Genomic DNA, 27,042 nt, shown 5'->3' with positions numbered 1-27,042 from the left:
GTACCCCTCCCTTACCTGACCCTATTTCTTATTGACATGTAAGCCACATTGAGCCTGCTTGTGTGTGGAAAAATGTGGGATACAAATGCTGCAAATAAATAAATTTCAAGAATTCATTTATAAGCCCATAAATGCCTACCTAAGGAATCTTATTTTAAACTCAAATGGAGTAAATATCTTTCCCTGTTCCTGAATGATATATGCTAAACTAAGTTACAGCTGATGCTTGAAGATCCTGCACATCTCTCCTACCGCACATACTATATTTAAAAACTAACACACATGCAGAGTTAGATATTAGGGGGGGGGGGGGGGGGGAGAAGGAGGAAGAGAAGACAAACTTTACCATATCTATATCCTCTTGAAGACTTGAAAAATCAAAATTCAAATCAGAGGCTGGTACTGTAGTTTTTGTTTTAAGGACATAACTAAAAGAAACAAGAAAAAAAAAATCACAACTATTGCATGTTTAAATTTGTACATAGGATAAATGCATTCACACAAATTTTCTTGAAGGTCAAAAGCTATAACTCAGTAGAGATCATTTCTAGGTCAATAAATTGCCCCAGTTTCAGGGCCAGCGTTAAACCATGTTGGGCCCAGGCCATATATTTGGATGGGGGGGGGGGGGGTACAAAAAGCCCATCAGCATATTGTATCTTGAGCCCCCCTGCAGAATTGGGGAGGGGGGGGGGGGGGGAGTTCATTAGCAAGGCAATAACCCTGGGCTCCCAATGTTGGTCCTAACCAGTTTCCTCACTCTAGTGGCAAGAAAACAATACCATTCATCCCTCCTTCCCCCAACCCCCAAGTAGTGTAATAGATTTGTTCAAGTTTGCAGAAACTTAAGATTCAATACAGATACAGCAACTGCCTATGTTTGAATCAGTGGGCTTCTTTTCTGCACCCTTCTGTGGATGCTGTGAAGAGCACACCTTATATTACTGACAGTGGTACCAGCCTCAAAACACATTATCCTCAAGCATTTTAGATGTTTTTAAATCTCAGCTGCTTTCAAAAGCTATTAGTTACTTGTAATAAGGAAAAAAAAATCAGCACCAATGAAAGGTGAATTCATGCTGAAAAATGGAATAGACAGTCTTTGGGTCCATAAACATGCCTCTCTATGAACCATGGCCAAATTTTGAAGCTACAGGCCGGCAGTGTCAGAGGCCCGTTTATCTTTGTATTTATGGAGGTAGAAGCCAGGGGCTTTGTGGCCAAATGATGATAGCTGAGTCTTGGGTTGAGAAAACTGATCTAAATTATGCTAAAGATAGATAAGATAGAGTGAAAAAGTCAAAGAACAGTCTGGAGGTTTATATAAAAACACCATGCTAGTGGCAAGGGATGTAGTAAGGTGTTTGGGGTTATTACTAGATATTAATTTAACAATGGTCCTTCAAACTGCATTTTTATATTCAAAATTCTGCCACATCTAATTTAAGTCACCATGCACACAAAATATACATCTCAAAATGTGCAATTAACAGGCAGCTGACAAGTCTTACAGCTCTTAAAAAAAATGGTGATATGCCAGAGGAATGCTATTCTTGAAATATAGCATAATGGACTTATGATTTTGAAGTTTGTTATGTAACAAGCAGTAACATAACACTCAAAAATTTTAGTATTATACTACATATTTTTCATAAAGCTGCTCTGCGGTGCTTGTGGGAATGGATACTAAGGAAAAACTAAATAAGACAGTGATGTAAAAAAAAAAAAAATTCTGCTTCCCTCCTTCTCATATCCCCTATTGCATATGTGTCACAGTCAATGATTTCTGATCTTTAAAGAAAATGTATTAAAGGGAACCCGAGTAAAACATACAGAAACATGACAGATAAAGGCCAAATAGCCCATCCAGTCTGCATATCCACTGTCTCCTCATCTCCCTAAGTGATCCCACATGTCTGTCCCACACTTGACTTCAGATATAGTCCTCATCTCGGCTATTCTATGCATCCACCACCTTTTCTGTTAAAAAAAAAAAAAAAAAAAAAAGTTTCCTTAGATTATTCCTGAGCCTAACACCTCTTAACTTCATTTTATGCCTTCACATTATGACGTAAAATAGTTTATACATTATTACATCGTATCTTTATGGAACAAAGTTATCCAACACCCATATGAATAAGTAACTACCCCCTAAACTTAATAACCGATTGCACCACCTTTAGCAGCAACAAAACACTTCCTGTAATTTAATATCAAGTCTTTCACACTGCCATTGAGGAATTTTAACCCCCTCTTTGCAGAAATGCTTTAATTCAGACACATTCATATGGTTTCAGGTTTTACCATGTCTGTTGGATTCAAACCAGGACAATGACTAGGTCAAGCCAAAACTTTGTTTTTGTTTCTTCTCATTCAGATGTAGATTTGCTTTTTGTTTTGGATTATTGTCTTGCTATACAACCCACTTCAGCTGATGACTGCATATTCTCCTTAAGAATTTTCTATTATTAGTTGCATTTGTATCCCACATTTCCCCACCTTTTTGCAGGCTCAATGTGGCTTACATTATGCCGTAATGGTGATCGCCATTTCCGGAATGAGAACTACAAAGTGGTATTGCATTAAAGTTCATAAATGATAGAGTAGATTAAATTAGGTAATCAGTTCATTTCCGGCGTGAGAAATAAGGTGGTAGTGTGTTAACGTTCATTGGTGACAGAATGACTAAAGCAGTCAGGTATAGAGAGTTCGGTTTTGTCTGGTTCTGGTAGAATTTCATTGTCTGATATTTAGGATAGGTAACATTGTGGTATGTCTTTTTGAACAGGTTGGTCTTTAGTAATTTTCGGAAGGTTGTTAGGTCATGCATTTTTTTTAATGACATTTGGTAGTGCATTCCATAGTTGCGTGCTAATGTAGGAGAAGCTGGATGCATATGTTGATTTATATTTAAGTCCTTTGCAACTGGGGTAGTGGAGATTCAAGAATGTGTGCGCTGACCTTTTTGTGTTCCTGGTTGGTAAGTCTATGAGGTCTGACATATGCTGGGGCCTCGCTGTGGATGATTTTATGGACCAGGGTACAGATTTTGAACGCAATTCGTTCTTTTAGTAGTAGCCAGTGTAGTTTCTCTCTTAGGGGTTTGGTGCTTTTGCATTTCACTTTTCCAAATATGAGTCTGGATGCTGTGTTTTGGGCAGTTTGGAGTTTAATGATTTGTTCTTTACATCCGGCGTAGATGGCATTACAGTAATCTAGGTGGCTTAGCACCATTGATTGTACCAGGCTGCGGAATATTTCCCTTGGGAAGAAAGGTTTTACTCTTGAGTTTCCACATTGACAAACATTTTCTTTGTTGTATTTTTTGCGTGGCTTTCTAGTGTGAGATTTTGGTCAATTGTAACGCCGAGAATTTTCAGGCTGTCCGAGACAGGGAGGGTGTAGTTTGGGGTGTTTATAGTGGTGGATGAGATTGTGTTTTTTCTGCGTTGAGCTTTAGTTGGAATGCATCTGCCCACGAGTTCATTATTTGGAGGCTGTGTTTGATTTAGTTTGTAATTTCTTTTAGATCATGTTTGAACGGGATGTAGATTGCGACATCGTCTGCGTAGATGTAAGGATTGAAGCCTTGGTTGGATAGTGATTTGGCCAGTGGTGTTATCAGGTTGAAAAGGGTTGGTGAGAGCAGCGATCCCTGAGGTACTCCACATTCAGGTTTCCATGGTGTCGTCTTCGAGTTAGGTATCACTTGGTATGTTCTTGCGGTTAGGAAGCCATTGATCCATTTCAGTACGCTTCCTCCAATCCTGAAGTATTCTAGTATGTTCAATAGTATTTTATGGCTAACCATGTCGACGCTGGACATGTCGAATTGTAGAAGAAGTACACTGTTGCCAATTGCAATTGTTTGTTTGAATTTGGTTAGGAGAGTGATAGTAATGTTTGGGTGCTGTGGTTGGATTGAAATCCTGATTGTGATTCATGTAGTATTGAAAATTTGTTTTAGTCGTCGGTAAGTTGCTTGGTTACCATACTTTTAGTTTTACTACCAGAGGGATGGATGCTACCGGGCGGTAGTTGGTTATGTCATTTGTTTTTTTTCTTTAAATCTTTGTATTGGGGTAATATATTGCCTTTGTTGTTAGGGAAGAGTCCATGTTGTAGCATGTAGTTTAGGTATGACGTGACGTCTGTTATGAAGCGTTGAGGGGCGGATTTTGGGTCGTTGGGACATATGTCCAGTTTGCAGTGGGATCTGGCAAACCTGTTGATTGCTTGGGTGACAGTTTCGTCCAGATTCGGTCTGCTGGGTATTCATCAGTGATTGGGTCCAGACAGTTAATGAATTTTTCATGGTTGGTGGCATTGAGTGGTACAGTGCAGAATTCATGCTTCCTTCAATAAACAGCAAATTTTCAAGGTCTCGAGGTAGCAATGTATCCCTATACCATCACATTACAGCCACGTTTGGTTATGTTTCTTACTGTAAAAAGCTGCATTTACTTTACACTGAACATAAATGGGAGCTGTATATATATATATATATATATCTAATATAATAAAACGCACCGTGAACGTTCTAATGAGGACAACGTTCTGAAGTCACTAAAACACTCCCTGAAGGGTTCGTGGCGTGAAGCCAGCCAGGCTGCCAGCCGTCTCTGCCCCGCCCTCGCGTCAAACGTCATGACGTCCAGGGCAAACGTCATGACGTCGACGGCGCAAAAAAAAAAAAAAACCAAAAAAAAAAACGCAGCGTCAGGGAAGGAGGCGGAGCTCCCGACGTCTCTAGCCTTCCCTTCACTGTGTTCCGCCTTCTTCTGACGTCAAGGATGACGTCAGAAGAAGGCGGAACACAACAAAGGGAAGGCTAGACGTCGGGAGCGCCGCCTCCTTCCCTGACGCTGCGCTGCCGGAACCGCCGCCACGGAGGTAAATTTAAAAAAAAAAAAAGGGATGTAGGGGGAAGAGAAGAGGGTGGGCAGTTGAACAATGGGAGCGGGAGAGCAGAGGAGAAACGACAGCAAGGATGCGAAGGGGGGGGGAAGAAGGGGGCGGGACATGCGAGACAAGAGCATGGTTGCGAGGGGGGTCATGGAAGGGAGAGAGGGGAATTGCTGGAAAAGGATGAATGGAGGGGGCAGGGGACAGAGAAGCATGGATGGGCATGGATTGAGATGGCAGGGCTCAGGGAGAGAGGGGAATTGCTGTAAAAAGGATGAATGGAGGGGCAGGGGACAGAGAAGCATGGATGGGCATGGATTTGGATGGCAGGGCTCAGGGACAGAGGGGAATTGCTGTAAAAAGGATGAATGGAGGGAGCAGGGGACAGAGAAGCATGGATGGGCATGGATTGAGATGGCAGGGCTCAGGAAGAGAGGGGAATTGCTGGAAAAGGATGAATGGAGGGGGCAGGGGACAGAGAAGCATGGATGGGCATGGATTGAGATGGCAGGGCTCAGGGAGAGAGGGGAATTGCTGGAAAAGGATGAATGGAGGGGGCAGGGGACAGGTGGGCATGGATTGGGAGGGCAAGGCTCACACTCTCTCTCTCATATACAATGTCTTTCTGACTCTCACTCTCACACACTCTGTCTCACAATGTATCACATTCACTCTCTATGTGCCACACAGTCACTCACACACTCGCTTGGTCTCATACACTCACTCTCACAGAGAATCTGTCTCACACACACACTCTCTCTCGCGCACACACACACACACACACTCTCACACTGTGTCTCACATACACACTTGCACACACTCTCATTCTCACACACACACTCTCACAAACACACTCTCACCCAGACTCGCTCTCTCTCTCACAAACACACACTTTCACTCTGACTCTCACACAGTCACTCTCACATACACTCCGAGGAAAACCTTGCTAGCGCCCGTTTCATGTGTGTCAGAAACGGGCCTTTTTTACTAGTATATATATATGACTATGGACTTTTCCCCCCCAGAAAAGTATATATTGAACCTTACCATGAAAGTGAAGTCCCCACAAAGTTTCTACAAGAACGGTATGCGACAGCTTCCCCCTCACCCCTTCTGGAATTTCCTTCGGCTGTCGCATACCGTTCTTGTAGAAACTTTGTGGGGACTTCACTTTCATGGTAAGGTTCAATATATAGGGAGGTTTAGATTTAGCAAGGCTAGCAGCAGTCAAGCCTGGTTGTGTTCAATCAGCTGAATATAATAGCCATACTAGGTCAGACCAATGGTCCATCTAGCCCGGTATCCAGTTTCCAACAGTGGCCACAATTCATGTCACAAGTACCTGGCAGAAACCCAAATACTAGCAACATTCCCTGCTACCAATCCCAGGTCAAGCAGTGACTTCCCCATGTCTCTCTCAATAGTAGACTATGGACTTCCCCCCCCCCCAGAACTTGTTCAAGCCTTTAACCTCAGATATGCTAATTGCCATAAGACCAATTAAATGTGGTCATTGTTTAGTTAAGAGGGCAGTTACTTTTTCACATAGGTGATGTGTGTTGGATAACTGTTCCTTAAATGAAGTAAATTTAAAACCTGGGTTATCCATTTACTCACTTCCCCTTTGCCTAATTGGGAAGGTGGGGGGGGGCTTTTTCACATCCCTGTAGTATTAAAAACCCCTCACTCACTCAGACCGCACAAAATTACACTTATTTGGAGTCATCGATTGGTGTCCAGCAACAAGACTAAATCCATATCAAGTAGTCCCTTCCATACCCACAACATGAAGATGCAAGAGGGGGCAATTTCTCTAATTTTGATAAGTTTTAACAAAAACATTGGCACACTCACGGAAGAAATATCTGGGCTCAGAGGGAATTCTGAAACCTCTTGTGCACAAAACAAACAGCTTCATACAAGACACCAAGCAATTACCACCAAACACCCTTGTGGTCACGATGGATGTAGAAAGCGAATGCTACATACCTGTAGAAGGTATTCTCCGAGGACAGCAGGCTGATTGTTCTCACTGATGGGTGACGTCCACGGCAGCCCCTCCAATCGGAAACTTCACTAGCAAAGGCCTTTGCTAGTCCTTGCGCGCTCATGCGCACCGCGCATGCGCGGCCGTCTTCCCGCCCGAACCGGCTCGTGTTCGTCAGTCCCATATGTAACAAAACAAATCAAGGGAAGACAACTCCAAAGGGGAGGTGGGCGGGTTTGTGAGAACAATCAGCCTGCTGTCCTCGGAGAATACCTTCTACAGGTATGTAGCATTCGCTTTCTCCGAGGACAAGCAGGCTGCTTGTTCTCACTGATGGGGTATCCCTAGCCCCCAGGCTCACTCAAAACAACAACCATGGTCAATTGGGCCTCGCAACGGCGAGGACATAACTGAGATTGACCTAAAAAAATTTACCAACTGAGAGTGCAGCCTGGAACAGAACAAACAGGGCCCTCGGGGGGTGGAGTTGGATCCTAAAGCCCAAACAGGTTCTGAAGAACTGACTGCCCGAACCGACTGTCGCGTCGGGCTGACTTCAAGTGGGCTACCGACGCAGCCATGGCTCTAACATTATGAGCCGTGACATGACCCTCAAGAGCCAGCCCCGCCTGGGCGTAAGTGAAGGAAATGCAATCTGCTAGCCAATTGGATATGGTGCGTTTCCCCACAGCCACTCCCCTCCTATTGGGATCAAAAGAAACAAACAATTGGGCGGACTGTCTGTTGGGCTGTGTCCGCTCCAAATAGAAGGCCAATGCTCTCTTGCAGTCCAATGTGTGCAGCTGACGTTCAGCAGGGCAGGAATGAGGACGGGGAAAGAATGTTGGCAAGACAATTGACTGGTTCAGATGGAACTCCGACACGACCTTTGGCAAGAACTTAGGGTGAGTGCGGAGGACTACTCTGTTATGATGAAATTTGGTGTAAGGGGCCTGGGCTACCAGGGCCTGAAGCTCACTGACTCTACGAGCTGAAGTAACTGCCACCAAGAAAATGACCTTCCAGGTCAAGTACTTCAGATGGCAGGAATTCAGTGGCTCAAAAGGAGGTTTCATCAGCTGGGTGAGAACGACATTGAGATCCCATGACACTGTAGGAGGCTTGACAGGGGGCTTTGACAACAGCAAACCTCTCATGAAGCGAACTAAAGGCTGTCCTGAGGTCGGCTTACCTTCCACACGGTAATGGTATGCACTGATTGCACTAAGGTGAACCCTTACAGAGTTGGTCTTGAGACCAGACTCAGACAAGTGCAGAAGGTATTCAAGCAGGGTCTGTGTAGGACAAGAGCGAGGATCTAGGGCCTTGCTGTCACACTAGACGGCAAACCTCCTCCACAGAAAGAAGTAGCTCCTCTTAGTGGAATCTTTCCTGGAAGCAAGCAAGATGCGGGAGACACCCTCTGACAGACCCAAAGAGGCAAAGTCTACGCTCTCAACATCCAGGCCGTGAGAGCCAGGGACCGGAGGTTGGGATGCAGAAGCGTCCCTTCGTCCTGTGTGATGAGGGTCGGAAAACACTCCAATCTCCACGGTTCTTCGGAGGACAACTCCAGAAGAAGAGGGAACCAGATCTGATGCGGCCAAAAAGGAGCAATCAGAATCATGGTGCCTCGATCTTGCTTGAGTTTCAACAAAGTCTTCCCCACCAGAGGTATGGGAGGATAAGCATACAGCAGACCCTCCCCCCAGTCCAGGAGGAAGGCATCCGATGCCAATCTGCCGTGGGCCTGAAGTCTGGAACAGAACTGAGGGACTTTGTGGTTGGCTCGAGATGCGAAGAGGTCTACCAAGGGGGTGCCCCACACCTGGAAGATCTGTCGCACTACACGGGAATTGAGCGACCACTCGTGAGGTTGCATAATCCTGCTCAACCTGTCGGCCAGACTGTTTACGCCTGCCAGATATGTGGCTTGGAGCACCATGCCGTGACGGCGAGCCCAGAGCCACATGCTGACGGCTTCCTGACACAGGGGGCGAGATCCGGTGCCCCCCTGCTTGTTGACGTAGTACATGGCAACCTGGTTGTCTGTCTGAATTTGGATAATTTGGTGGGACAGCCGATCTCTGAAAGCCTTCAGAGCGTTCCAGATCGCTCGCAACTCCAGAAGATTGATCTGCAGATCGCGTTCCTGGAGGGACCAACTTCCTTGGGTGTGAAGCCCATCGACATGAGCTCCCCACCCCAGGAGAGACGCATCCGTGGTCAGCACTTTTTGAGGCTGAGGAATTTGGAAGGGACGTCCCAGAGTCAGATTGGACCAAATCGTCCACCAATACAGGGATTCGAGAAAACTCGTGGACAGGTGGATTACGTCTTCTAGATCCCCAGCAGCCTGGAACCACTGGGAAGCTAGGGTCCATTGAGCAGATCTCATGTGAAGGCGGGCCATGGGAGTCACATGGACTGTGGAGGCCATGTGGCCTAGCAATCTCAACATCTGCCGAGCTGTGATCTGCTGGGACGCTCGCACCCGCGAGATGAGGGACAACAAGTTGTTGGCTCTCGTCTCTGGGAGATAGGCGCGAGCCGTCCGAGAATCCAGCAGAGCTCCTATGAATTCGAGTCTCTGCACTGGGAGAAGATGGGACTTTGGATAATTTATCACAAACCCCAGTAGCTCCAGGAGGCGAATAGTCCTCTGCATGGACTGCAGGGCTCCTGCCTCGGATGTGTTCTTCACCAGCCAATCGTCGAGATATGGGAACACGTGCACCCCCAGCCTGCGAAGTGCCGCTGCTACTACAGCCAAGCACTTTGTGAACACCCTGGGCGCAGAGGCGAGCCCAAAGGGTAGCACACAGTACTGGAAGTGACGTGTGCCCAGCTGAAATCGCAGATACTGTCTGTGAGCTGGCAGTATCGGGATGTGTGTGTAGGCATCCTTCAAGTCCAGAGAGCATGGCCAATCGTTTTCCTGAATCATGGGAAGGAGGGTGCCCAGGGAAAGCATCCTGAACTTTTCTTTGACCAGATATTTGTTCAGGGCCCTTAGGTCTAGGATGGGACGCATCCCCCCTGTTTTCTTTTCCACAAGGAAGTACCTGGAATAGAATCCCAGCCCTTCTTGCCCGGATGGCACGGGCTCGACCGCATTGGCGCTGAGAAGGGCGGAGAGTTCCTCTGCAAGTACCTGCTTGTGCTGGAAGCTGTAAGACTGAGCTCCCGGAGGACAATTTGGAGGTTTTGAGGCCAAATTGAGGGTGTATCCTTGCCGGACTATTTGGAGAACCCACTGATCGGAGGTTATGAGAGGCCACCTTTGGTGAAAAGCTTTCAACCTCCCTCCGACTGGCAGGTCGCCCGGCACTGACACTTGGATGTCGGCTATGCTCTGCTGGAGCCAGTCAAAAGCTCGTCCCTTGCTTTTGCTGGGGAGCCGAGGGGCCTTGCTGAGGCGCACGCTGCTGACGAGAGCGAGCGCGCTGGGGCTTAGCCTGGGCCGCAGGCTGTCGAGAAGGAGGATTGTACCTACGCTTGCCAGAAGAGTAGGGAACAGTCTTCCTTCCCCAAAAAAATCTTCTACCTGTAGAGGTAGAGGCTGAAGGCTGCCGGCGGGAGAACTTGTCGAATGTGGTGTCCCGCTGGTGGAGCTGCTCTACCACCTGTTCGACTTTCTCTCCAAAAATGTTATCCGCACGGCAAGGCGAGTCCGCAATCCGCTGCTGGATTCTATTCTCCAGGTCGGAGGCACGCAGCCATGAGAGCCTGCGCATCACCACACCTTGAGCAGCGGCCCTGGACGCAACATCAAAGGTGTCATACACCCCTCTGGCCAGGAATTTTCTGCACGCCTTCAGCTGCCTGACCACCTCCTGAAAAGGCTTGGCTTGCTCAGGGGGGAGCGCATCAACCAAGCCCGCCAACTGCCGCACATTGTTCCGCATGTGTATGCTCGTGTAGAGCTGGTAGGACTGAATTTTGGCCACGAGCATAGAGGAATGGTAGGCCTTCCTCCCAAAGGAGTCTAAGGTTCTAGAGTCCTTGCCCGGGGGCGCCGAAGCATGCTCCCTAGAACTCTTAGCCTTCTTTAGGGCCAGATCCACAACTCCAGAATCATGAGGCAACTGCGTGCGCATCAGATCTGGGTCCCCATGGATCCGGTACTGGGACTCGATCTTCTTGGGGATGTGGGGATTAGTTAAAGGCTTGGTCCAGTTCGCCAGTAATGTCTTTTTTAGGACATGGTGCATGGGTACAGTGGACGCTTCCTTAGGTGGAGAAGGATAGTCCAGGAGCTCAAACATTTCAGCCCTGGGCTCGTCCTCCACAACCACCGGGAAGGGGATGGCCGTAGACATCTCCCGGACAAAGGAAGCAAAAGACAGACTCTCGGGAGGAGAAAGCTGTCTCTCAGGAGAGGGAGTGGGGTCGGAAGGAAGACCCTCAGACTCCTCGTCAGAGAAATATCTGGGGTCTTCTTCCTCTGCCCACGAGGCCTCACCCTCGGTGTCAGACACAAGTTCACGGACCTGTGTCTGCAACCGTGCCCGACTCGACTCTGTGGAGCCACGTCCACGATGGGGGCGTCGAGAGGTAGACTCCCTCGCCCACATCGGCGAAGCTCCCTCCGCCGACGTAGTCGGGGAGCCTTCCTGGGAGGCGACGGCAGCCGGTACCGCACGCGGCACCGACGCCGGAGACCTCACCTCGGGCGATGGGCCAGCCGGCGCCACGCTCGACGGTACCGGTGGCGCAAGCACCGCCGGTACCAGAGGGGTAGGGCGCAACAGCTCTCCCAGAATCTCTGGGAGAACGGCCCGGAGGCTCTCGTTCAGAGCGGCTGCAGAGAAAGGCATGGAGGTCGATGCAGGCGTCGACGTCAGAACCTGTTCCGGGCGTGGAGGCTGTTCCGGGCTGTCCAGAGTGGAGCGCATCGACACCTCCTGAACAGAGGGTGAGCGGTCCTCTCGGTGCCGATGCCTGGTGGGTGCCGACTCCCTCGGCGACCCAGAGCTCTCGGTGCCGACCCGGGAAGGAGACCGATGACGATGCTTCTTCGATTTCTTGGAACGAAGCATGTCACCAGAGCTTCCTGGCACCGACGAGGAGGACGTAGAATCCAGTCGTCGCTTCCTCGGGGCCGAGGCCGAAGGAGGTCGGTCTCGGGGGGGCTGTACCGCAGGAGCCCTCAGGGTAGGGGGAGACCCACCCGAAGGCTCACCGCCACCAGCAGGGGAATGGACAGCCCTCACCTGCACTCCAGACGAAGCACCACCGTCCGACGACATCAGCAGACGAGGTCCCGGTACCACCGACGTCGATGCAGCTATCCGATGTCTCGGCGCCGATGCCTCGATGCACTGGCGGCCGAGGATGAAGCTCTGGACGCTGAAGACGTCGATGCACTCTATACCCCTGGTGCCGATGCCGACGAAGAGCCCGAGAACAAAACGTTCCACTGGGCCAATCTCGCTACCTGAGTCCGCTTTTGCAAAAGGGAACACAGACTACAGGCCTGCGGGCGGTGCCCAGCCCCCAAGCACTGAAGACACGACGCGTGCCTGTCAGTGAGCGAGATGACCCGGGCGCACTGGGTGCACTTCTTGAAGCCGCTGGTAGACTTCGATGTCATGGGCGGAAAAATCACGCCGGCGAGATCAAAAGTCGAAATGGCGGAAAAGGCACCGAAAAAACAAGGGGAAGAAAACTTCGACCCGAGGCCTAAAAGCGGCCTACCCCGACAACGAAAGAAAACTTACCGGGTCGAAAGCTGAAAATAGCGGGGGAAGAAAAGACCAAGAGTCTTTTCCCACACAAAGGATTATAATTTTTCTCTTCGAAAACACACAACGAACGCGCGAGGTCGACTTTGCGGGGCCAGACACGGCGAAAACACGACCGTACCGAGCGCGGATAAAAGAAGACTGACGAACACGAGCCGGTTCGGGCGGGAAGACGGCCGCGCATGCGCGGTGTGCATGAGCGCGCGAGGACTAGCAAAGGCCTTTGCTAGTGAAGTTTCCGATTGGAGGGGCTGCCGTGGACGTCACCCATCAGTGAGAACAAGCAGCCTGCTTGTCCTCGGAGAATCACTATACAACATTCCCCATGCAGATGGCATAGCGCTTGCATGTGGGAGGCTCCTAAATACATCCACACTGGACCATCAATACTCACCAGAAACTATTACAAAATTAATCAAATTTATTTTCTCTCACAACTACTTTCACTTTAACAATAATATCTATCTACAAATAATGGGCACTGCGATGGGCACCAGGACAGCACCCCAATATGCCAACCTTTTTATGGCTGAGCTGGAAGAGACATTTCTGAATACATACCAGACCAAACTCCTAAAATACTACCGGTACATTGATGACATTTTTATGATTTGGACTGAAGGGGAAGAAAAACAAATTTTACTATTCCTTCAATACATACCATCCAGATTCAAAATGTGACTACTCCCCAGAAAGTGTCAATTTTTTGGACACCACGGTCTCAATCAGCGATGGCTATATACAAACAACCCACAGACAGATGCAACTACCTCCACAACTCCAGCTTCCACCCTTCACATACAAAGAGATCCATTCATTTACAGCCAAGCCACAAGATACCACCGTATCTGCTCTGACCCAAGGGACAGAGACAGACACCTTGAAATCCTGACTGCATCCTTTGAACGGAAAGGCTACAACCCCAAAATAATCTCCCAAGAACATTGCCTCCTTCCTCAAAACACCCTGAGAAAATCTGCTACAGTACAAAGAAAAAAAAAAAAAAGCCACAGACAGAATCCCCCTTATAGTGACATACAACCCAGAGCTGGAAAAATTAACAAAAATCTTAAGACCTTCAGCCTCCACTCCAGGAGGATGAATTACTGAAAGATATTCCCATCCTCACCAGTGCTTGCTTTCCGACAACCACCCAACTTAAAAACACAAGCTAATCAGAAGTAAGCTCCCAACAGAGACTCAAAAAGAAGAGAATGGCACACATCCCGCTGCAAACTATGCCAAAACATTTCACAGGACCCCACAGTCATTCACAAAGGAAAAATATTCAACATAAAGGAATCCTTTACATGCTCATTTTCCAATGTGGTATACATCATTCAGTGTAAAAAATGTGATGAAGGATGCTATATTGGAGAAACAAGCCAGATGCTAAAGACAAGATTTAATTTACATAGACATCACATGAAAAATGCCAGTGCCAGACAGTATTCCACCCCTGTGGGGCAGCACTTTACAAAACCAGAACACTACCAGTGATTTCATAGTAAGAATCCTGAAAGGTAACTTTAAAACAATACAAGAACGTAAGACCGTTGAAGTCAAAATGATTGAATATTTTGACACCCAGACAAGACTTAAAGATCTGGGTTTTCTAGCCCATTATAAACCATAAAGTTGTATTGCTCTGTTTGTCACCCTCCTGTCTCCATGCATCTCTCACCTATCCACCCCCATCCTGTTAGACTGTCACTGAAATGCTTTGATGTTTCACTTTTATATACTGCCATTTACCAACACTTGCTTATTTCCGGTCTGACGAAGAAGGGCAACCTTCAAAAGCTAATCAAGAAATGTATTAAGTTATGTCCAATAAAAAAAAAATAAAAAAAAAGTATCATTTTCTTTTCCATGTTTGATTTTATTTCTATTGATTAACAAAAACATTAAATTTTCCGGAATAGGTAAATATGCAATACCAACATCCCCCACTATCTGTCCTTTCATGTGTTGTCCTTACCAGGAGATGTTCTGTTTTAAGAAGCAGAAAAGTTCTCGAAGGTGAGCAACAGATGCAAATGCAGAGAAAAGGCTAAAGCCTACTTTCATTGTACACGAGCGACAGTAGAGCACGTGATAGGAGCTAAAGAGACATAAGACAAGCGTCAGTGTTTTTTTTTTTTTTTTTTTTGTAGAGTACATCAAATTCAATGCATTTTATACATTCTCCCCGCCCCCCCCCCCCCCCATATTAAATAGGAGTACATCTATTGTCATTAATGATTCACAATGACATTCACAAAATAAGCACTGGCTTCACCTATGGCATTAGCTCAGTTGATGGGAGCCAAGTTCAAGACAATCAGAATAGCCACCTAGTGGTTAGAGCAGGAGACCAAGAATCAGAGAATCCAGGATTCCAATCTCACTTCTCCTAGGTGGCTGACTTTGGGCAAAGTCCACTTCACTCTGTGGCATCCGGTACAGTTTACATTGTAAGCTTCTTGAGAAGGAACTTACAGTAGCTGAATTTTTAATTCTAAGCTCAGATAGGCCCTCTACATTGGTGCAAGGGTGTCCAGATCATGTTCTTTATAAAGTTGCCCGGCCATGCACAGCTCACATCCCTATTGTGCACAGTCTCTTCCTTCCCATGCACATATTGGTCTACTTACTTTGTCTGGTGTCACCCCCACCTAGATGTAATCCTCTGTACAGCCCCCAGAAGTCAAACCTGCCTTGAAGCAGCAGGTAGGTCTCATCTTGTTGACCAGCACAGGCATGTAAAGCGTGCTGGTTGACACTGTTAATCTTGTTCATATTAAGATTAAAAAAAAAAAAGAAAAAAAAGTACCTTTCCCAAAACTACAAGGTTTAACAATGGTTTAGATTTTTTTCCAGGAAACCGGTCTAACCTGTCCTGGGGACACCACACCATTTGGGTTTTCAGGCTATGCATATTTGTGTACAGACTGAAAATCCAAACAGTTCTGTGGTCCCCATGACAGGTTTGGAAGCTCTAGTGTAAGGAAAAATGATCCCTTCCTACTAGCAGGTGGAGGTAGAGAAAACTGAATTCTGCCACTAACATCACCAGCATAAGCTAACGTGCTCCCTGGAACAATCCAGTATGCATCTCCAGCAGGTGATCCTTTTGTAATGCACCCAGCCCCATCAACCACAGCAGCTGCAATGAAAATCAAGCGAGCAAAACACCACAGAGTGGCACCTGCTACCCTGCATATACCAGGATATAGTCATATCATGGGAACCTTTATGGCTGCCAATCATGCAATGAATCTTTTTTTTAAAGGACCAAAAAGGAAACAAAGTACACTCAGAACCCCAGGCCGAGGTCTTCAGAACAGTGTCACTGACTAAAGAAAAGAAAATTTGGGTAACAATTTCTCCTTGCTTAGCATCAGCTCCATTGTTCTGAACCAATTAGGGAAAAGACCCCCCCTCCCCCGAATGATACCTCTGCAAGTCCAAGTGGGCTCTGGCCAGCACATTCAATCTACAGTACTTAGCAAAGAAATGAAGAGAAAGTCGCCACCCTCCCAATCTTCTAGGGAATACTGCCCAGACCTCTATCCAGAAAGCAGCCTAAGCTGTAGTAGTGGGCTTAGATCCCCTGAAACACCAGAAGATTCTTGCCAATGTAAGGACTCAATAATGCCTTAATCCACCTGGCAATGGAGGCCTTCAAGGTTGCCTGGCCCCTCCGAGGGTCATGGAAAGTACAAAGAGGTGGTCTGAGAGAAAACTTGTTTGTCTCCTTGAGGTACCTGAGCAGTGTCCTTCAGATGTCCAGCTTGTGAAGCCTCCGATCCTTCGGAGACGATCCCTGTGCCACAAAGGAATGCAAAAAACTATCCTTACTCAGATGCTGGCTCCGAGTGCCGCCAGCATACTCTCCCACATGGCAGACATATAGGCCTGTCTGACTGTCCCGGCCTACCTCTCCCCAGGGTTCCAGCATCTCTGCTGTCCCCTGCTCTCCCTTGGTACGCCTAGAGATAAATTCCCTATTTAGTTCTTTACCATAGCGTTAACCCCTGACAAAGGGAATAAAGCTATCTAGGCCAATTGAATGATTACCTTATAATTTTCTTTAGTTCTTCACACCATTCCAGGATGTGTGGGATAGTTATGTCCACTGACCAGCAGGTGGAGATAGAAAACCCAGATCTGAGCTGCTACATATATTCGCAGCCAGCCCAGTTCTCTCTCCAGTATTTACAAACACAAATAGAAGGAACAGGACCAACAAAACCTCTACAACTTTAAAGAACAAATCAACAAAGTACCCCAGGTGGTTTTTGGAGTCCTCGTAGAGAGAAGAGAGCATGGCAGGCCATGTAAAATTCTTTAGTACCTGTCCAAGAAACAAAACCATGGATGGGCTCCTGGAATAGGGTGAAGAACTAATGGAAAGAAAGTTATCAGGCAAGCCCTAATTTCTCCTTTCATTACATTACTTCCCACTATTCCAGGATGTGTGGGATATCCCAAAGCAATCCTTAAACAGGGTGGGATCCCAGCCCCATCGCCTGGAGAACAGACGCCCCCAAATGGGTCACAATATCCACCTGATAATGCCTTGCAAATGTACGCATCATCAACTATGTCGCTGCCCTGCAAATATCCACCAGGGCTAACTAGGTTGATTTTGCCCAGAAAGTTACCATCCGTCTCGTAGAATGAACCTTTCCCATCAGAGGGGACAGTTCCCCCTCCAGCATGTTCACTGAAGCAATTGTCTCCTTCAACCACCTGGCAATGGTGGCCTTGGACGCCATGAGGACCAGCCTCTGCTTCCCAAGGACTACCAGGTGATCAGATTTCCTCAAGAGGGAGCTTGCCCTCCTCCAAAGGCTCCTTCAGAGAAGGCCCGCCAGAGCATAGGGAAGCCACCTCTGAGATGGGGGATGCCTGAGAGAAAAAAAATCCTTGTGGTCATTGTAGAGGTATTTTCCTGCTGCAAATTAGCCTCCAGTTATCTCCTGGGAAAAGTGGAGGAGCGTACCTCACAGAGACAGATGGCTCGAGGAGTATGAGAATCAAGAGGGAGATCTGCTTGTCTGAAGAGTTTCTTCACTAAATTACAAGGCCTCTATTCATGACCATGAATTCTGCTGGACAGAATTACACCATTTGTGATTGACATCTTTCTAGGTCAGATGATACCTATAGACCAATGTTGAACTGAAGAGAGAAGAAAGGAAAAGACACCTTGTTGGAGGATAGATAGCTCTGAAGAGAGGGAGACTGATTTCTAAAAACACCAGGGAACTGAACTTTTCTTGTAATAAGCTGACAAAATCAGTTCCCCAGCAGCCCCGAGGCCTTACCCAAAAGGCTGTGAGCAGTATACAGAGTCAAGACCTTGGACCGAGATAAGACTCGCAGGAAACTTCTGCTAGAGTCTCAACAGTGAAATCCAATTCTTCATTAATTGAAAGTCTGCAATATGAACTGTGAGGTAAGAGAACAGGATTACTACCTACAGTCAGGGTTTAGTCAGTCTAGGCTTTTATCTGTAAAAGACTGCTTCGTCTCTGGTTTTGTGGTCCATAGTGAATTACAAAATAGACACATAGCAGCTAGTATTTTTGCACAATATATATTTGTTGTACTCTCAAATACAGTTATTTAGCTGATCAGATACAAAATCTTGGTGATAATCTATTTTTTGGTAGTACAAGTTTATTTTTGTAACTTGCTTTGCATTAGCCACATATTTTTATATATTTTCTAATAAATACTTTATTCCATTTGTGGCATTGTTCCTTTCATTGGTACAGCTAGTCAGAAGAGTGAGGACAAATAAGAGGTACACACTTCCCCTAGACAAACAGGTAATCACAAATGGAATGAACTCTAGATGTTCTACAAAATGTCTAACTTATGAAGCTTCTTGGATGACCTGCAGTGAGACCTCTCTGAGAAGGTTGGTAGGACCACTGCCTGGGTCACATGAAATGCGATCACTATTGTGAGGAAGGAGAGCACTGTCTACAGAATCCAAATGAGGGACGTTATGGTACTGGGGCCGCTTGATAACAGTGATCATAATATGATCAGTTTTGATATAAACCTTGAAGTAACTATACACAGGAAGTCAAATACGTTAGTGTTTAACTCTAAAAAAAAGGTGACTATGATAAAATGAGAAGAACGGTGGAAAAAACAAAAAACAAAACTTAGGGGGACAACTGAGAGGGTAAAAACTGTACAACAGGCATGGACGCTGTTCAAAAACACCATCCTGGAGGCCCAGGCCAAACATTCCACAAATTAGAAAAGAAAGATGGAACTCCAAAAGACAGCCGGCCTGGTTGAAAAGTGAGGTGAAGGAAGCTATTAGGGCTAAAAGAAATGCCTTCAGAAAATGGAAGAAGGAACCGTCTGAAAACAACAAGCAGCATAAGGAGTGTCAAAGCCAGTGGCGTAGCTACGTGGGGCCTGAGGGGGCCGGGGCCCCCGCAGATTCACCCCAGGACCCTCCTCCCGGCGAACCCACCCCCGCCTACCTTTACTTTTGCTGGCGGGGGATCCCACTCCCCGCCAGCCGACGTCTTCTCAGTCCTTCCTGCACTTAAATTTGTTTGCTGACGTCCTGCACGTAATTATACGTGCAGGACGTCAGCAAACAAATTGAAGAGCGGGAAGCGACTAAGAAGACGTCGGCTGGCGGGGAGTGGGATCCCCCGCCAGCAAAAGTAAAGGTAGGCTGCAGCGGCGCCGGGGGGAGGGCTAAAATGTGCCCCCTCCCCCCGGGCTCGGACCCCTCTCCCACGGAAGGCTGGCTACGCCCCTGGTCAAAGCAAATGCAAGGCGCAGATAAAGAAGGCCAAGAGGGATTACGAAAAACAAAACAAAACATAGCATTAGAGGCAAAAAATCATAGTAAAATTTTTTTTTCGGTATATTAAAAGCAGGAAGCCGGCAAAAGAATCGGTTGGACCGCTGGATGACCGCGGGGTAAAAGGGGTGATCAAGGAAGACAAAGACGTAGCAGAGAGACTGAATGAATTCTTTGCTTCAGTCTTCACCGAGGAAGATTTGGGTGGGATACTGGTGTTGGAAATGATATTTCAAGCGGAGGAGTTGGAGAAACTTACTGACTTCACAGTAAACCTGGGAGGACGTAATGGGGCAGTTCAGCAAACTGAAGAGTAGCAAATATCCTGGACCGGATGGTATTCATCCTAGAGTACTGATAGAACTGAAAAATGAGCTTGCGGAGCTACTGCTAGTGATATGCAATTTATCCTTAAAATCGAGCGTGGTACTGGAAGATTGGAGGGTGGCCAATGTAACACCCATTTTTAAAAAAGGTTCCAGGGGAGATCTGGGAAATTATAGACCGGTGAGTCTGATGTCAGTGCCGGGGAAAATGGTAGAGGCTATTATTAAAAACAATTACAGAGCACATCCAAACACATGGATTACTGAGACAGAGTCAGCACGGCTTTTGTGTGGGGAAATCTTGCCTGACCAATTCAATTCTTTGAAGGAGTAAACAAACATGTGGACAAAGGGGAGCCGGTTGATATTGTGTATCTGGATTTTCAAAAGGCGTTTGACAAGGTACCTCATGAAAGGCTACAGCGGAAATTGGAGGGTCATGGGATAGGAGGAAAAGTCCTATTGTGGATTAAAAACTGGTTGAAGGATAGGAAAGAGAGTGGGGTTAAATGGGCAGTATTCACAATGGAGAAGGGTAGTTAGTGGGGTTCCTCAGGGGTCTGTGCTAGGACTGCTGCTTTTTAATATATTTATAAATGATTTAGAGATGGGAGTAACTAGCGAGGTAATTCAATTTGCTGATGACACAAAGTTATTCAAAGTTGTTAACTCGCGACAGGATTGTTAAAAATTACAGAAGGACCTTACGAGACTGGGAGACTGGGCGGCTAAATGGCAGATGACGTTTCATGTGAGCAAGTGCAAGGTAATGCATGTGGGAAAAAAGAACCCAAATTATAGCTACGTCATGCAAGATTCCACGTTAGGAGTTACGGACCAAGAAAGGGATCTGGGTGTTGTCGTCGATAATACACTGAAACCTTCTGCGGCTCGGAAAGCGAATAGAATGTTGGGTATTATTAGGAAAGGTATGGAAAACAGGTGTGAGGATGTTATAATGCCGTTATATCGCTCCATGGTGCGACCGCACCTTGAGTATTGTGTTCAATTCTGGTCGCCACATCTCAAGAAACATAGTGGAATTGGAAAAGATGCAGCAAAGGGCAACTAAAATGATAGTGGGGATGGGACGACTAAGGAGGCTAGGGCTTTTCAGCTTGGAGAAGAGATGGCTGAGGGGAGACATGAGAGGGGAATATAAAATAATGAGTGGAGTGGAACAGGTGGATGTGAAGCATCTGTTCACGCTTTCCAAAAATACTAGGACTAGGGGGCATACGATGAAACTACAGTGTAGCAAATTTAAAACAAATCGGAGAAAATCTTTCACCCAACGCGTAAACTCTGGAATTCGTTGCTGGAGAATGTGGTGAAGGCGGTTAGCTTGACAAGAGTTTAAAAAGGGTTAGATGGTTTCCTAAAGGAGAAGTCCATAAACCGCTACTAAATGGACTTGGGAAAAATCCACAATTCCAGGAATAACATGTATAGAATGTTTGTACGTTTGGGAAGCTTGCCAGGTGCCCTTGGCCTGGATTGGCCGCTGTCGTGGAAAGGATGCTGGGCTTGATGGACCCTTGGTCTTTTCCCAGTGTGGCATTACTTATGTATTTATCCAAAAAAGAAGAGGTAAAGGTCCTTGCATGATCATCTGGCAAAGGAAATGACCACCCAACAGCACTGTTTTCAAGGTGAGATCCTTAAGCAAGGAAGCTCGCAAAGGCTCAAAATAGGGGACCCATTGCATTCAGGACCAGATTACGGTCCCGCTGTAGCAGGACAGGCTAGGGAAGGGGGGGTGAGGGCTGCCAAGCTGCTTCACCCTGTGTAGGCAAGAGTACAACATCCAGTTGTGCTGCTACCAGGGGAGACCCAAGGATCTTTGCCTCAGTAGTAGGTAAGTACCACTACTTGCACATGTGCTGCCATTACCACCATGACCTCGGAAAGGTCCTTGGTGCCATTAAAATATCAAAAGGTATTCCCAAAAGAGGAAATAACCCTTGAAGGGAGACTACTCAAAACACCTTAAAAGGTGTTATCAGCTGCCCAGTGCCTGGGACCGAGAAAACCCAGGCGAGAGCCCGCAACAGCATACAGACCCAACAGAAGGCTCAGCACAAAGATGCCCAGAAGCAAAGGAGGGAAAAAGTAGGCGCCACCAGCCAAGAGGGAGCTGCACCATAAGCCCACATCAGGTCCAGAATTGTACCAGGACAGAGACAGAAAGTGCCTTGTTGCTGCAAGCAGAAAGAAAACTGCTGTGGTACATGAAATCCAGAATAAGAATCAGTATTCTGACAACACGCAGAGAGCCCGCCAAAATACACGGGATGGGAAACAGACACCCTGATGAAAGAAAAACACAGATTTGAACACCACCAGGTAAAATAAAGCAGAAATAAAGAAAAAAAGCCAATTGCTCTTTTTTTTTTTCTGTTGAATTATATCCTATGAAAGTTCTCTCTGGAAGGGGAATAAAAAATTAACAGCTTACCTCACAGGCAGGAGGAATTCAGCCATACCTGTCCACAAACTGAAGGAACACAACTCCACGCCACTACAACGCATTGCCAGGCCTAAAAGGCCGACAAGTGAGGTAGGGAGGGGGAGGGAACCAGAACCCCTGGATAATCACCCTAGCTAGCAGATGAGGGACCTCCAATTGTCATCAAATACCCAAATGTGGGCTACCAGCATACCCCTGGCTCCATTGTTCACCAGAACAAGTTGAGACAGTAGCAAACTGCCAGTTACCAAGAGAATCTGCACGATCCATCCACCATCTGCTAGGAGACGGAGAAAATACTGAACATGATAGGCTGCACGATACCTTTAAGGGCAAATTACTTGAACTATTTTCTGTCTCCTTCTGATGGTGGATGGACATAATCCCAACTGGTCTAGTATAGATGAAAAGGAGAGGGAACTGTATGATCAAGTCTAGACAAGCCAGATAGTGTGTGAAGATGCATTTTGAGCTACCTCCAATGCTAACAGTAAAGAAGAAGTCCTAAAATACAAGAGATTACAATAATCTAGATGGGGCAAAATTAGACTTGCCCCAGTGCTGAGCTGGTTCATGCAAATGGGACCCTTCCAGCCAGGAGGCATGTCTGCACACATACCTGGACCTGAGCCCCCCCCCCCTCCCCCCCAATCATGGGCCTGGCTGCTAGTCACTGGCATTCTCTTTGGGCCAGCTGGTTGCTTCTCCCCATTAGTGGCTCTACTAGTGTTTTGCTTCTCTCCCCATTGCATTGCTTTTGTTTCTTTTTTAAAGGTTTATTGCCCTGACAGAAAGGGAATAAAGCCAGAGACAGATGCAAAAAAAGAAAAAAAAAAAAAAGAAAAAGACAGATGTTGCAGGGGAGCCTACCCCCCCCACCCCAACACACACACACACCATCAAGGGCCTCAGAGGGACTTGAGCCAAAGGCCTTGTCAAGTTGAAACCCATTGCTTAGAGTTTGGGGCAATGGGGGGATGAGGGGAGAAAATCACCTCTGGCTCAACTGGGATAAGGGACTATGGTCCAATTTCCAGGAAAATCAATGAACCAAGGACTCAACCATAAGGTATTTAGGCCACCGCCTAAGTTCCTGAGAGTCAACTGCACCGGCCTAGACCTACATCTGAAGGAAGTACAGAAATACTGGAGAACTTCAGGATACACCAGCACTTACACCAGTCATGTTGCTGGAATAATTCTTTATCTCTACCTCCATCTGCTGATAGGGAGACTCAACCAACTTGTCTAGACTGGTCTAGCAGAAACAAAAATATTGAAAATCAGTTCGACACCTCCAATTTATACTAGTCCTCTGCATCAGAACCACCTTCTCCAAAAAGAGTCATGGGGCTGGCCATGAACATACTGATAACTACATTACTTACCATCCATTCAGAGGCCCCTCATAATCAATCATAAGAGAATCTTCACAAACAACTTCATCAGTAACACCTGAGAAAGAATCAAATCAATTAAAATTTGTTACCAAGATAAACACTTATTTGAAACTCCCTCTCTGTGGTGGCTATCCACAATTACCCGGCCCCAGGTAGAGAGTGGGCAATGAGGGAAGGTAATAAAGACGACAAAGTAGAAATACAACACTCTGGAATGGATGGGTTAGAATCTCCCTCTTACAGATCTGAATAGTCCTAGCTAACACTGAAAAAATAGGACACAAGCCTCAGATGTTATAAGAAATAGAAAAGCTGGTTTATTAGAAATATTGGCAGCAGTAAGCTTAGTATCTTGTAGAAGTAACAGTGCCAGACAATACACTTAAGCAGAATTACCCAAAATGAGTACTTAAATACCTGTCAAGGTACGAGTAAAGATAACACATGCACCTAGTCCTGAATTAGGTCATCTAACATCCTCGGCACTATAAAACAGAAGAGATAAGTGCAACCTGATCAATAGAAAAGGCTCCCCCACTCACAAACTTAGGAACTGAAGTCAATCAAGGAGTTGTTGAAGGAAGCAGGCAGCAAAGCTGGGATGGCAGATCTCTCTCTGGATGGCAGGTAAGCTCACCCCAGCCAAGGAACAGCATGCAAGCAGGTGATGCCGCAGATTAATGGGTCTTCATCATGTGGCTGCCTGGCTCAGGCCAGTTGATAGCAGCTCGCTATTATGTTTATGGGAGAGGTTCTTATACCCTTTCCTCTGGTTTGGTGCCATGCTGACTAGAACAACAAAGCCTGATGTTTTCCAGCGTTGTGTCACTGGAGGACCAAACAACTGATTTCTTCTGACCATAAAGTCCCCCAGCTCTGTAAACAGGGTTGTTATTGAAAGTTACTTTGCCTTGCTCAGGCCTTGATGTGTCAGTTCCTATGTGAATAGACCTCTAAATAGGGGCCTAAGTCTGTGTGGCGAAATGGTGAATTTTCCAGCATTTAAATTATAAGAATATTAAGTGTATTTCTCTAGTTTGGCCAGCAGTTGGTACATGTTTTATGTTTAAAGCCATTACAGAGAAATGACTGTTCCTTCTTTAGTTTCACACAGAGCAGTAGTGATATTGCCAGCTACTTTTGTTCTGGGCTCCGATTGGCCTAGGAGCTCAAATTCAAATGTTTCGGACTGGGTCAGCCATGTGCTGGCGTCAGTGTGGTGAAGTAGGGGATATGTTTCATGTGTGGTGGGCTTGCAAACATGCACAGCGCTATTGGGAGGGGATACTGACATTTTTAAGTGAAGTAACAGGGGTGGAATACCCGCTGAAAATGGACCATTGTTTGCTTCACTTTAAACCAGTGGTAATACGGAACTCTGTACATTGCTTTGCTGCTCAGCTGTTTGTAGCCAGTAAGTTAGTGCTGGTGGTGGCTTGGAAACAACCATCCCTGCCGGAACTGCAGATGGTACTACGAAAATTAGACCACATCTGCCGGATGTCAAAAGTTGACGGCCTTACGGACTGGTCATTTGCTGCAACACTATAAAAGTTGGGCTTCATATGAACAATGGCTGTCCTCCCAAGCCACTCCTGACTAATGCTATACATAGATATGACTAAAGAAAATGAGTCGAAGACATAGGTGGAGGGGGGGGGGGGGGGGGGGGGAAGCTTATAAGAGAAGGAAAGATGGAAATATGTGAACGGGGTAAGAAGGCGTGTTCTAAATCATATTTTGTATAATGATATGGTTTCTATGATGTTCTGCTTTTAATTGAAAATAATAAAATAAAACATGGAAAAAAAAATAAACTAGAGGACATGAAATGAGATTGAAGGGGGGCAGACAAGAAAAATGTCAGGAAGTATTTTTTTCATGGAGAGAGTGGTGGATACTTGGAATGCCCTCGCACGGCAGGTGGTGGAGGTGAAAACGGTAACAGAATTCAAGAATGCGTGGGATAAACAAAGGAATCCTGTTTGGAAGGAATAGATCCTCAGAAGCTTAGCGAGATTGGGTGGCAAAGCCGGTGGTGGGAGGCGGGGTCTGTGCCCTGAAAGGGAAAATTAGGTTCTTACCTTGGTAATTTTCTTTCCTTTAGTCACAGCAGATGAATCCATTAACTGATGGGTTGTGTCCACCTACCAGCAGGTGGAGACAGAGAACACTGAAAAACCATAGTGCTCTATGGATGGCTAGCTCCATCTGCCTTCAGTATTTGAAACTTCCAAAGCAGAGTGTATCCTTAAAGTAGAATAACATGAGCTTTCCTCACAGCAAACGAATGCCCCAGAACAGGAGCAATAACCACACAAAGGAGGGATAATCTCAACCTCCTGTAACAACAGTAAACAGAAATCCTGAAGACCGTTTTTCCAACTTCTCCCAATGAGGGAACATATCTGCAGGAAAAACTGAACAAAAAACAGATTCTGACAGGGAGGGATCATGGATTAATCTGCTGTGACTAAAGGAAAGAAAATTACCAAGGTAAGAACCAAATTTTTCCCTTCCTTGTCATCAGCAGCAGATGAATCCATTAACTGATGGGATGTACAAAAGCACTCCCTAGTTAGGGCGGCAATATGCCACTCCACGAGCAAGCACTTGCGCTCCAAACTGTGCATCCCGCTTCGCTGCAACATCCAGCCTGAAATGCCGGACAATAGAAGCCCAAATAGCTGCACTACAGATCTCATGAAGAGAGAGTGCTCCTGTTTCAGCCCACAAGGAGGAAATCATTCTCGTGGAATGCGCTTTAAATGCGTCAGGCGGAGACTGCCCTGACAGCAGATACGCAGAAAAAATGACTTCATTGAGCCAACGGGCTATAGTGGCCTTAGACACCGAGACCCTCTTCGAGAACCTGACAACAAGACAAAAAGGTGATCAGAGGTCCTGAAGTCATTTGACATTTATAGATACTGCAAGAGAGCCCTGCGAACATCCAGAAGATGTAACTGCCCAAAAGATTCCGGAAACTAGTAAAGGAGGGCAGATAAATGGGCTGGTTTAGGTGAAACGCTGAAACCACCTTAGGCAGGAAAGAAGGTACTGTACGTACCATTACTTCGGACTCTGAGAATTGTAAGAAAGGGTAGCGACAGGATAGTGCCTGGAGCTCAGACACCCGCCTCGCCAAAGTCATGGCCACCAAACAGACTGTCTTTAGAGTCACATCCTTCTCCGAAGCTCGCCTCAGCGGCTCGAAGAGTGAACACTGGAGAGCCTTCAACACCAGCCCCAGGTTCCAAGCTGGACATGGCAGCCGCACCGGCGGGCGGAGCCGGACTGCCCCTCTTAGAAATCAGGCAATGTCCGGATGAGCGGCCAGGGACAAGCCACAGACCTTCCCTCGAAAGCATGCCAATG

The 27,042-nt window shown here is 46.6% G+C and overlaps 1 protein-coding gene across 1 annotated transcript in view; it reads right to left on the bottom strand.

The window, feature by feature from the left end:
- OIP5 (Opa interacting protein 5) overlaps nt 1-27,042 on the bottom strand; it is a 37,737-nt gene that overhangs the window by 1,448 nt on the left and 9,247 nt on the right. Inside the window, exons 2-4 of the mRNA XM_030215296.1 lie at nt 23,653-23,719; nt 14,621-14,743; nt 347-428 (exon numbers count right to left, since the gene is read on the bottom strand). Of these exons, the coding sequence (XP_030071156.1) occupies nt 347-428; nt 14,621-14,743; nt 23,653-23,719 (272 nt within the window). The remainder of the gene's footprint in view (nt 1-346; nt 429-14,620; nt 14,744-23,652; nt 23,720-27,042) is intronic.

This window comes from Microcaecilia unicolor, chromosome 9 (genome assembly GCF_901765095.1).
Source record: "Microcaecilia unicolor chromosome 9, aMicUni1.1, whole genome shotgun sequence".
Classification (NCBI taxonomy): Eukaryota; Metazoa; Chordata; class Amphibia; order Gymnophiona; family Siphonopidae; genus Microcaecilia; species Microcaecilia unicolor.
The sequence above is the reverse complement of the archived record's forward strand: the minus strand, read 5'-3'. Positions and strand labels throughout refer to the sequence as shown.